The sequence below is a fragment of the Mustelus asterias genome, chromosome 13, assembly GCF_964213995.1.
Source record: "Mustelus asterias chromosome 13, sMusAst1.hap1.1, whole genome shotgun sequence".
Lineage (NCBI taxonomy): Eukaryota > Metazoa > Chordata > Chondrichthyes > Carcharhiniformes > Triakidae > Mustelus > Mustelus asterias.
In genome coordinates this window covers 77,810,313-77,823,419 of record NC_135813.1, presented here as the reverse complement: position 1 = coordinate 77,823,419, position 13,107 = coordinate 77,810,313, and the positions used below count along the sequence as shown (strand labels likewise).

General features: G+C 42.3%; 1 protein-coding gene across 1 annotated transcript in view; it reads right to left on the bottom strand.

Annotated features, from left to right (window-relative positions):
* Positions 1 to 13,107, bottom strand: part of glt1d1 (glycosyltransferase 1 domain containing 1) — an 84,234-nt gene that overhangs the window by 62,746 nt on the left and 8,381 nt on the right. Inside the window, exons 2-3 of the mRNA XM_078227045.1 lie at positions 7,038 to 7,189; positions 2,203 to 2,308 (exon numbers count right to left, since the gene is read on the bottom strand). Of these exons, the coding sequence (XP_078083171.1) occupies positions 2,203 to 2,308; positions 7,038 to 7,189 (258 nt within the window). The remainder of the gene's footprint in view (positions 1 to 2,202; positions 2,309 to 7,037; positions 7,190 to 13,107) is intronic.

Sequence of the window (13,107 nt, the reverse complement as noted above, 5' to 3'; positions counted from 1 at the left end):
GTGACTCTTTGTTGCACTTTCTCCAAGGCACATACATCCACCATTAGGTAAAACTGCACACAGTAGTCTAGGTGTGGACTCATCAAGACTCTATAAAACGTTAGTAAGATTGCTTTACTCTTATATTCCACTCTCTATCGAATAAAGGTTAACATACCATTTGCTTTTCTAATTACTTGCTGAACCTGCAAGTTAATATTTTGGTGATGTGTGTACAATAACACCCCAGGCCCTTCTGAATACCAACATTTCACTATCCCTCACCATTGGAAAAGAACATTGGCTGCACTATTTTTCCTTCCAAAGTGAATAGTTTCACACTTTGACAATAAATTTCACCTGCCATGTTCTTGCCCACTCACTGGGTGGAATTCACACACTCTTGTTCGTGGTTTCAATGGTGGGTGAGGGGAAGAATTTGGTGGGAGGCTCAAAAATCAGTTTATTATCGGTGTTAATTTCCTTCAGAATCTTCTGCAGGGGTCCTCCATGGCGGATCTGGAAATCCGCTGGCGACCGGTGTGTAACTCATTTTCATCCCGCTAAAGGGACGCAGATGATGGTCTCACCATCCATGCCCGATTCTCCATGGGGCCAGTGGGAGAACACACTGATGCGAAACGCATTTAGAACAATGCAATGTGCAGATGAACAATGCCTGGGGCTGCCTCCGGAGTTCAGGATGGAGACTGATGGCAACCCTGGACCCCAGACCACCACAGAAAGTGGACTTCCCAGATTTGGTGTCCTGGAAGGGGGGGGGTCCATCTTCCAGCCTCAGATTGTTCCTCGAGATGTATCTTCATTTCCAGGAGATCCACCTTCTTTCTTCAGTATCGGCTCAGTGATGTTGGCCTCCTTTCTAATATGGAACCCAGATAGGATTGCAGACAATTCATAATTAGGCCAGCCTGCCACAGAATATGGCGCATACATCCAGTTGCATAATGAATTAGTTGAGGCCAGAAGATTTGGCATGTCTCCCCGCCGGCCTCTGTGGCAGGAAGCACTCCATATTTCTACCCCTCCATGGGACTTAGTCCCAAGATGGGAGAATTGCACCCACTGCCTATATCCCTTTGCAGTCTCTTTGTGTCCTCCTCACAGCTCATTTCCCATCTAACTTTGTATCATCACCAAACCTAGATACTCACTCCCCTCACCTTAGTCATTGTAAATAGCTAAGGCCCAAGCGCGTAGCCTTACAGTGTTTTGCTAACAGCCAGAAAATGATCTGATTATTTCTACTTTGATTTCTGTCCATTAACCAATCCTCAATCCATGTTAATATATTAACTTCAATCACAGGAGCCCTAACTTTATGTAATAACTTTTTGTATGGGGCTGCATTGAATGTCAGATTCATATGGCACAGATAGAGGCTGTTCAGCCCATCCAGTCTATGCTGTATCTTTGTAATATGTTTTCTGAACATTCATTGGTTCTCTCTTGTCTACATTTTTTTGAAGTTGTAACAAACACTCTTGACAGACTTGTCAAACATGAGTTCCCTTCCAGATATGCACATTGACTCTGTCTAACCAGATTGCGATTTTCTAAATGCTCATTTGCCACATCCCTAATAATAGATTCCTATTTTCTCTCTCCCTCCCTTTCTCGGTTACATTTACTATCTTCTAATCTATGGGGATTTTTCTAGAATCCAGCATGCACTACCTCTTTTTAAAATCCTAGGATTCAAGCCATCGGGTCCAGATTTTTCTAAGTCTCATTAATTTCTACATGACTATTTCTTTATTAATAATATATTTTAAGTTCCTCATTTTCACTAAAGCTTTGGTTCACCACAATTTCTGAAAACATTGCGTCTTCCCAAAAGCTTGGGAGACTCATTTGCAAATGAAAATTGGAATGCGATGAGCTATGTTGATTGGATAGCTGGATGTGCTATTCTTGTCCTGAGAATGCTCGACACCGTCACTAAAATGGGAAGATTTCCATTCTCTAGCACTACTGTCCTTCATTTTGAGCACAAAAAACTGTCTTTACCAGATGTATACAGATGAAAAGAGCGGCATTTGAGATTGATTCACCCATTTACAAACAAAAAACATCAAAACGAGCAGCAGGTTCCATGGGTTTTCTTACTGTTGTTAATTCTGATTTACAGGTTCAACGGTTGTACAATTTACCACCAACTCCCCACAACCCCCTCCCTTCATCACAGGAGAAAATAATTACCTGGATTTCTGCAGGACAGCCCCCATAACTTCACGCTTCTTTTCATCCTTGATATCTTCATTGATGTCCGTTCCACCAAATATAACACCATATGGGACTCCACTGTCTAAAAGAATTGGAATTTTTATTTATTTGCAATCTAATTTCCTTGAACTTCCACTTTACTGCTTCACATTAGTAACATACAACAAGTAAAATAATTAGTTTCTGGACTTCAGCTGGCTATGCTGATATGTTATGACACCATTATTCAAAGTGGGAGAAATACAGAGGGAAAGAAGAAACAGGAGGGAAGAGGGAGAAAAAAGAAAGAAGTTGAAAACGTGAAAGGAGAGGATTAAGGTGGTGAGAGGGAAAGGGAGGCGGCAGGAATAGGAGGAAGTGTTTTGGAAATCAGTAAATACTCCACTCTTAACCCAAAGGGAAAAAGGCGTACGTCGTGAAGCTGGCATATATAAAACGATAGGAATACAGAATGATCAATGATGGCACAGTGGTTAGCACTGCCAACCTCACAAGGACCTGGGTTCGATTCCCAGCTCGTGTCACTGTCTGTGTGGAGTCTGCATGTGCTCCCCATGTCTGCGTGGGTTTCCTCCGGGTGCTCCGGTTTTCTCCCATAGTCCGAAAGATGTGCTGGTTAGGTGCATTGGCCATGCTAAATTCTCCCTCAGTGTACCCAAACAGGCGCTGGAATGTGACGACTAGGGGATTTTCACTGTAACTTCATCGTAGTGTTAACGTAAGCCTACTTATGACACTAATAAATAAACTTAAAACTTAAACAAATTGACGGCAGCTGATGTGCGTACGTGAGAATGAGTGATAAAAAAGTGAGACAAAGGAAAAAAAATGGAGCTCTGAAAAAGTTAGAAAATATTATCCTGCTTTCACAGGTGGCACAGTGGTTAACACTGTTGCCTCTCAGCTCCAGGGATCTGGGTTCGATTCCCGACTTCGGTCACTGTCTGTGTGGAGTTTGTACATTCTCCCCGTGTCTGTGTGGGTTTCCTCCGGGTGCTCCGGTTTCCTCCCACAGTCCAAAGATGTGCGGGTTAGGTTGATTGGACATGCTAAATTAACCCTTAGTGTCCCGGGATGTGATAGATTAGAGAGATTAGCAGAGTAACGAAGTGAGGATAGGGCCCTGGGTGGGATTGGTGTCGGTGCAGACTCAATGGGCCAAATGGCTTCCTTCTGCACTGTACGGATTCTATGCTTCTAGATCTTCACATCAGATATGCAGATACTGAAGTGGTTAAATTATTGAATACAGCACAGCTCTCTGGGATGCTGCAGTGAAGGTGTTTTTGAACAATTCCCACACTTACAGATGGACAGCACAAACAAGCTACACAAGGGACAAGAGGTTGGGGACTCTGATTATCACAAGGTGGCAGCCATAACAGCAGGTGTGGATGTTTGGTTGGTGTTACCCATACAGGTGTACCTTGTTAGTTATTAATCATTATAATCAGACAAGCATATGGAGGCTGTAACTGGTAAACCATATTCACTTGACATAAATGAAGTAATCAGAACTATTCGTTGTAACTGGATATCAATGACTTCAGAATAAATGTATAGTTGTAATTAGTATATGTAAAATATGTGTAAGATAACCAAAGATATAATTGCCACTATCTTGCTTTGTTCTGGGAGCTTGCAAGCCACATGGTTGATGATTAGCTCCCATGTTATAGCTTGAAATAAAGGTCATCTGTAAAACTTCAAATGCTTTGTCTGGTCACTCAGTGGGGACGAGGGTCAGGGATAGCTGAGCTGCTATTGTTTGCCCCATACTCCCCGATTGGAATACAAGTAGAAAAGATTATAAAAAGATAAATGGTATTCCAGGTTTTATACAACAGACAAAAAATAAAACATGGAACCAACAGTGAATTTGTGGAAAAACATTGGTTTGAGCATTGAACCCAGTTCTGGGCACCCCAATATAGACACAATTAGAGCCACAGAAAGATAAGGCGATGATTTAGCAAAATTATACGAGGAACAAAACATTTTAGCAATGACCAAAAATACTGTTTTATTTCCCCACCAGAACACAATGGATACTATTCTGCTAAAGAGAGAAGACAAAGGAAAATTCTGATAAGAACATAAATATTAGGAGTTGGCCATTTGGGCCCTCAAGCCTGCTCTGCCATTTGTTAAGTTCATGGCTGATCTGACTGTGATCGCTACTTTCTTTTCTATTCCTTTATCTCCCTTTTTGATCAAGATTCTATCAAACTAGAGCTTAAAAAATATTCAATGACCCTACCTCCCTGCTCACTGGGGAAGAGAATTCCAGAGACTAACCAAGCCTCAGAGAAATAAATTCTCCTCATATCTGTCTTAAATCCTTATGTCCCCTAATTCTTGATTCCCCAAGGGGAATAATGGAGGCCCGACCCCAACATTATCCTCCCACCGGCAGTTTCCTGGGAGAGGAAAAAAAAGCGTTTAGAAAAAGCCGAGGCCAATTGAGGACGACAGGATTTCCAGGAGACAAAAATAACCACGAGACATCATGCAACATCCCACCAACGCTATCAGTCCCCTCCAGATACTCGTCCAACTCTCTTTTTATAGTTTGGAGCTAAACTGCACCCACTATAAGACCTACAGAAAATGCCAAAAAAGTCAATTAATCGTTTGGAAAAGAAAACTTATCCAGTATCTGATCTAGTTCTACGCTTAAAGTAACTGTACTCATCCCTTGTTGTCAATAATTAACTTATACATATAATATCACAATGTGCACTGTGTAGTCCCTTCATCATCTTAAATACTTCAATCATGTCCCCACAAAGTTCATCTTTATCTAAATTAAAAAGATCCAGCACTCTGGGACTTCACTAAAGATTTTCAAGCTAGGAATTAAACCTAATGCCTTCCTCTAAACCTTTTTCAGCACATCCTTTTTCATAAAAGGGATATTAGTAACATGGATACAAAATTTGCTGAGTGACAGGAAACGGAGAGCAGTGGCTAATGTACATTTTATGGCGGGAGGAAGGTTTAACAACACCAGGTTAAAGTTCAACAGGTTTATTTGGTAGCAAACGCCACTAGTTTTCGGAGCGCTGCTCCTTCGTCAGGTGGAGTGGGAGATCTGCTCACAAACAGGGCATACAGAGACACAAACTCAATTTACAGAATAATGATTGGAATGCGAGTCTTTACAGCTAATCAAGTCTTAAAGGTACAGACAATGTAAGAGGAGAGAGCATTAAGCACAGGTTAAAGAGATGTGTATTGTCTCCAGACAGGACAGCTAGTGAGATTTTGCAAGTCCAGGCAAGTTGTGGGGGTTCAGAATGGAATGTATCTGACCCCAGCCAGCCTGTGTGTTTCTGAGACCATTATAGCCTAAAATATGCTGTGTAATCAGTGTTAACCTTAAAATCTGAGTATATTTATGAAGCAAAGGGGGAGTAGAAGAGCATTGTATCATAATCAAATTTTTCATGTGTTAGTGTGGCAAAGCATCTGTGGCATAAGAAGCAAGTATACGTAGAGGAAGTTTAGATGTTTTTATGCATAAGTATATTGAATGTGTGGATGAAACACTGCAGGATGACTAGCTGCTATATCAAACAATATAAATATCTTAAATCATTTGACGAAAGCTGCAGTGTTAAAACAACCCAATGCCATAATGAGTGGTTGTAAGGTCAAGCTGGGATCTGATTATGTGATCAGTAGGGGCCTCTGATGAATATATCAAACCACAAGGGGAGAACAACTGCAGAGTCACGCCAAAATCTCCCAACAAAGCATGTGTGTCCTAGCTGGAGGACATAACACAATAAGGGCAGAGAAGATAGCATAAATTTGTTGTTTCAATTGAGTGGGAACAGGATGGTATGTTTCACCCAATTTGCATTCCAGTCGGGAACATTTCTTAGCTAATGCAGGGAGGATGTAATTCTCAGAAAATGATTTTGTTACATGGCTAGCTGGAGAGATAAGGCCATCCTGACTCAAAGGATAGAATCCTTTGTTAGATGTTTATGACCAAGGAACAAGAGGAGATAATGACCTGCTTAGCAGATATACCAATTGATCTCACCCAAGGCCATAAATGACGAACTAGCTATTCGTCACCAAGGTGCAGAGGTAACTGCTGATCACTCAGACATTCCCTCTTTGACTAATAGCCACTCCAATTAGATGAAGGGGATAATGTACGTAATCAGTAGCCTTTAGGATTGGATTGTGTCTGGCCGAGATGGGCCGAGTAACTGCATAAAAGTTGATGGTTTTCTTTGCCTCAGTGGAGTTGCAGTTGGACTTGTCCTGTGACTTCTCCACATCGGCGTGAGAGCTCAATAAACTGTTTGACGATTGGAACAGACCCAAGTGTGGAGTGATTCCTCTGAACTCATTCATGCTAACACATGTTTACTAAGTGCTTTTCTTTCCTGTTGTTAAAACGAATTAGCACTATGTTCCCCCACCTTCTCTCTAAAAAAAGATTAAAAGTTGCAGCCTTTTGAGACAGGGTTCCATTTCCGTCCGGTAGTAACAACTGCGTAGTAGTAACACTAGTTAAATATGCAGTATGAAAAAACAGTAAGTCTGAGTTCAACCATTTCACAATAATAAAAAGTCAAAAGAGGAAAATCAAATATATTTAAGGTAGCATGGTTTACTTTTAACTTCTGCAACTTTATAATCAGACTTAGGAAAATCTACTTTGCCATAATTCAATTTAATGTTTAAACATAATCACCATTTAATCACTTACTGAATTTTTGTTGACTCTCTTTTACCAAATTCAATACACAATCTAGAACCTGTTTCGACAACACATGAGCTTACCTTACCTAATAGCAACTTTCCTCCTTTGTAGAGATGGATTATCAAAACTGCTTCAAATTTCTCCTCAGATATTAAGTCTGAAACTTGGGAGGATGACTTAAAATCAGCAATATCTCTCAGAATACATACGTGGTCACCACTGGTTTGTATATATCCGCTATAGGATAGAAAGATAAAATTAAGTAAAGCTTAAATTCTAGCAAATATTAAGGCTGTGCTTACTAATGCACAGTTTATTCACAATTGTTTTAACTATTTCTGCGTCAACAAAACACAACTTTTAGGTTGTAAAGTGTGAGGAAAATCCAATAATATTAATTCACTGCATGTTTTGTTTGATCATTTTTCTGTTAATAATTACCCATTTCGGACTTGGGTTCTGCAAATATTTTTCCACATTAGTTTCCTGACCACTTAAGAAATTTTGCAGCTTTTGGTTTTCTGTTTCCCCGCTTTTGGGTTCGCCATTTCCCCTTTCTATTTTCTAAACATTATTTTCAGTTTTTAGGTTAACCAGTTCCCTTTTCAGACATCCTTGCGTGCATTTTATGACTTTCTGGTTAATCATATCCCATGTTTTACTGATTTTTGTTGAAGGGACCTTTACAGAAGTGTTGCTCTGCATCTACAAAGTTTCAAATTAAGTTAAACAAAACAAAAAACATAGTTTTAATCATATAGCTAATTTTTATGACAAAAAAATGCTTGCATTGTGTTACAAAAGCGAGGTGAACCTTGAAAGGTTGAGAACCCTTGATCGATCACACCCCCCATTTCTATCTTGTATACGGCTGAAAGACTTGAAGATTTGGCAGTTAGTAGGTGAGACAGCCTTTGCATAACTCCTAACCTTTGACTAGCTCTTGTAGCCACAACAATTCTGTGGCTGGTCCCTTTAAGTTTCTGGTCAGTGCTGCCCAATACCAGGATGTTGAGAGCGGAGGATTCAATGATGGTAATACCATTGCATCTCCAGAGATGGTTTTTTAAAAAATTCATTCATGGGATATGGGCGTCACTGGCTGGCCAGCATTTACTGCCCATCCCCTAGCTGTCCTTGGAGGACAGTTGAGAGTCAACCACGTTGCTGTGGCTCTGGGATCACATGTAGGCCAGACCAGGTAAAGGAAGCAGATTTCCTTCCCTGAAGGGACATTAGTGAACCAGATGGGTTTTTCCGACAATCGACAATAGTTTCATTATCAATAGATGCTTCATTCCAGATTTTTTAAAATTGAATTCAAATTCCTCCATCTGACGTGGCAGGATTCAAACCCAGGTCCCCAGAACACTAGCTGAGTTACTGGATTAATAGTCCAGCGATAATACCACTATGCTATCGCCTTCCCTGATCCTTTTTTTTGGGATATAGCTGTTGCTTGGCACTTGTGTGGCACGAATGTTACTTGTTACTCATCAGGTCAAGCCCAAATGTTGTCCAGTCTTGCTGTACACAGACACGGACTGCTTCATTATCTGAGGAGTTGCAAATAGACCTGAAAGCTGGTGATCAGCAAACATCCTCATTTCAGTCCTAATGATAGAAGGAAGGTCACTGATGAAGCAGCTGAAGATGCTTGGGCATAGAACACTACCCTGAGGAACTCTTACAGCGACGTCTTGAGGCTGAGGTGATTAGCGTCCAACCACAACCATCTTCCTTTGTGTCAACCAGTGGAGAGTTTTCACCTTGATTATCATTCACTTAAAATTTACTCAGGCTCCTTGGTGCCACACTCAGTCAAGTGTGGCCTTGATGTCACTCTCACTTCACTTCTGGAATTCAGCTCTTTTGTCCATGTTCGGATCAAGGCTATGTTGCGGTCAGAGCTCAGAGTTCCTGGTGAAACCCAAGCTAAGCGTCAGTGCATGTGTGGCACGTGATTACATTGTTGATGACAGTACCATCATTTTGCTGATGATTGAGAGTACACTGATGGGCAAAGATTGGCTGCAATGGAATTGTCCTGCTGTTTGTGGAAAGGACACACTTGGGCAATTTTCCACCTTGTTGGGTAGATGCCAGTGTTGTAGCTATACTGGAATAGCTTGGCTAGCGACACAGTTAGTTCTGGAACACAGTTCTTCAAGACTACAACCATGTTGGGGCCCAAAGACTTTACTGTATCAAATTGGCTTAAGATTGGCTTCTATTTTGGTGGGGATTTCAGGAGTGCTGAGATGAAGTTACGAAAGCTTTGTATCATTGCAAGTTCTTCCCTTTTTTGATTTGATTTACTATTGTCACATATATTAGTATAGTGAAAAGTATTGTTTCTTGCGCACCAGACAGACAAAGCATATCGCTCATAGAGAAGGAAACGAGAGAGTGCAGAATGTAGTGTTACAGTCATAGCTAGGGTGTAGAGAAAGGTCAACTTAATACAAGGCAGATCCATTCAAAAGTCTGATGGCAACAGGAAAGAAGCTGTTCTTGAGTCGGTTGGTACGTGACCTCAAACTTTTGTATCTTTTTCCCGAAGGAAGGAGGAGAGAACGTCCAGGGTGCATGGGGTCCTTAATTATGTTGGCGGCTTTGCCGAGGCAGCAGGAAGTGTAGACAGAGTCAATGGATGGGAGACTGGTTTGCATGATGGATGGGACTACATTCATGGTATTTTCTTTAAATTTGCTGATGTCACTGCACTCCTCAAACAAACAACTCTTGACGCTTCTATCCCTGTGGATTAGGCACTCCATCTTCAACTTCTTTTTCCTCTCCAAAGTATTTGAACATTATTGTTGTCCTTCTAACTTATGCCCTTCTTTCCTGCAACTTCGCGCTTTAATCTCTACAAACCTGCCAGAGTACCAAATGGCTCTGATCAAAGCCACAGATGGCATCCCACTTGACTGACAAAGGTACACTACTCCTAATCCTTCCTGACCTATCTACAAGCAAGAGTCAGCACTGAGGGAGTGCTCCAATGCCAGAGGGACAGTACTGTTGAAGGGATAATACTGAAGGAGTGCTGCACTGCTGAAGGGATAGTGCTGAGGGAGTGCTGCAGTGTCATGGGGCAGTACTGAGGAAGCACTACAGTCAGAGGGGCATAACTGAAGGTGTGCTGTACTGTTGGGAGGATTGGGTTGCCAACAGTGAATAAATGTATCCCTGGAGGTTTCATCAGGTGACTTGCTCCCACATTGCAGCCATTAGTTGGCCAACACATCCATTCTCGTGATGCATTGCTATTGAAAAGAGTCATTACCCAATTCGATGATGGTTGACTCTCAGCCTGCTGCACCACCCCCCACTTTTCAATGTCCTATAATTTTTGTTCAGACTTGCACAGAGCAGTATCCTGGAGATTAGACTTCAATTCTTGTAGATTCCAAGCCAATTAGATGGTCTGTCCATAGAATCCCTACTGTGCAGAAGGAGGCCATTCAGCCCATCGAGACTGCACCGTCAACAACCCCATCCAGGCCCTATCCCTGTAGCCCCACATATTTCCTCCAAGCTAATGCCCCTGACACGAAGGCGTAATTTAACATGGCCAATCAACCTAACCCACACATCTTTGGATTGTGGGAGGAAACCGCAGCACCTGGAGGAAACCCACATCGACACGGGAAGAACGTGCAAACTCCACACAGTCACCCACGGCCGGAATTGAATCGGGGTCACTGGCGCTGTGAGGCAGCAGTGCTAATCACTGTGCCACCATGTCACCCACTTAACAATTCCACCCCAGGCCTTATCCCCATAACCCTGACACGTTGTCAATCCTCTCAGAGGGGTAGTACTGAAAATCAGATGTGTGTTTCTACACTCCGCCTTATCTGGGCCCCTGTCCAGGAACAGCTGTGGGCTTTCATACAGTTTACAGTTATGGGTGATCTCTGCTGCTGGTCACCAAACTCCTCTCTTGCCCCGATTCATCTTTTCAAAAAAATGGCAATCTTGCTGAATGATTTTCACTGCTTCTAACTGGAACTTGTGTCTTCCAAAGTCTCGTACAACAGACCAAGGAGAAATTAAAGCAATGAGTGCTTGAGAGTCAAAATGAATTGCCTTTTGCATACTCTCCCCGTGTCTGCATGGGTTTCCTCCCACAGTCCAAAGATGCAAGTTAGGTTGGTTGGCCATGCTGAATTGCCCCTAGTATCAAGGGGATTAGCAGGGTAAATATGTGGGGTTACAGGAATAGGGCCTGGGTGGGATTGTGATCGGTGCAGATGTGATGGGCCGTATGGCTTCCTTCTGCACTGTCGGGATTCTGTGGATTCTATGATAAGGGCGTGTGAATCAATTGAATAGTTGCCTCCAAAAGCGAATTCAAAATATACTTGATAGGATATGGGGAAAAAACAATATTTACAAGGTTAGTTTTGGAATGAGCTAGTGCAAATTCGATGGGATAAATGGCCTCCTCTGTTCTTTGATACAGTTGACTGAACCATCCATCTTCAGTGTTTCTCTACTGTCAAACAGCTGGCTGGGACTGTACTTGCATGGTTGCCTACTTGACTGGCAAGCGAGTGGCAAAGGGGATAACTAGTTTGGCGCCACTTTGTGCCAATGCAGCACCTAGCTGAATTGTCCAGGTAAGTTAGTATTTTTTAATTTACTTAATTAAAATTGATGCAAGGCACAATGCTAAAAATTGTCCAGTTTTCAGATAATTCTGTATTTCAGGTCAGCCAGATTTGAGACACTGTACTGCAGTTGAAAATCAATCTGTTCTTGGTGTTCGATGGAATGATTAAAACTATTAACACCCTGCATTTATACAGCAGTGTTAACGTTGAAAAGCAGCATCAGTCGCTCTCTAGGAGCATCGCAAAAAAACCTGACAGCAAGGCAAAGGAGATATCAGGAGGAATAACTAAAGCTGGATCAATGCAGCAGGTTTTAAAGGAGGGTCTTGAAGGAGCCGAGCAAGGACAGTAGCAAGGAGAATTCCAGAGCTTTGGGCCGAGATGACAATGGACAGCCATTAACAGTGGAGGGAAGGAAGCCTGGGGAAATCAAAGCGGTCAGAATTGGAGGAGCAAAGTTCTTGGAGGATAATAAAGCTGGAGGTAGTTACCGAGATTGGGAAGGAGGGGAAAGGCCATAGAGTCAGAGAGATGTACAGCATGGAAACAGGCCCTTCGGCCCAACTTGTCCATGCGGACCATGTTTTCTAAACTGAATTAGTCCCATTTGCCTGTGTTTGGCCCATATCCTTCTAAACCTTTCCTAGCCATGTACCTGTCCAAATGTCTTTCAAATGTTGTAATTGACCTTAGCCATTTACCTTATCTCTGCCCATGATTTTATAAATCTCTATAAGGTCACCCCTTATCCTCCTACACTCCAGGGAAAAAAGTCCCAGCCTTTCCTTATAATTCAAACCTTCCAGTCCTGGTAACATCCTTGTAAATCTTTTTTGCACACTTTCCCAGTTTAATAACATCCTTCCTGAGATTGCCATTGTCTAACTGGAGGAAATTGTGGCTCACCCAAGACCAGGTGTTGGATTAGCAAACTGGAAATATGGAGTTTGAGAACAGTGATGGTAAGATGGAGCCGGGTGTTGTCAGGGTACATATGGAACCCGACGCCACAACTTTGGATAATGAATACACAATATGCGTTAGGATAGGTTGTTGGGTGACTCTAGAGGTTGTGGTGCAGAAGGGGGGAGGAGATCCCATTGCTCGAGATGCTCTGTCTACCACTGAATAGGTAAGAGTGGAATGAAGTAAAGACAGTCCTATTCAGCAAGAGAATGGAGGAAATGTGCAGAGGAATACCATGCCTGACCGTGTCAAAGGCTGAGGAGTGGTTGAGAAGGCCAAAGAAGGTTAGCACATCACAGTGACAGTCAAGGAAGATGTCTATGATTAGGACCATTTCAGCGCAGGCACAGAACTGAGAGTGAGGCTAATGGAACATTGAGTTGCAGGAAAGATGAGCACAAACTTGAGAGTGACAACGCATTCAAGACATTTGAGGAGAAAATGGAGGTTGGAGATGGGGCAGTAGATTACAAACACAGTCAAGATAGGCACCAGGCCCAGGGGAATAACAAGGGTAGGAAAGAGCAAGAGTGACAACTGGGGGCAAAGGCAAAAATGAGGAAG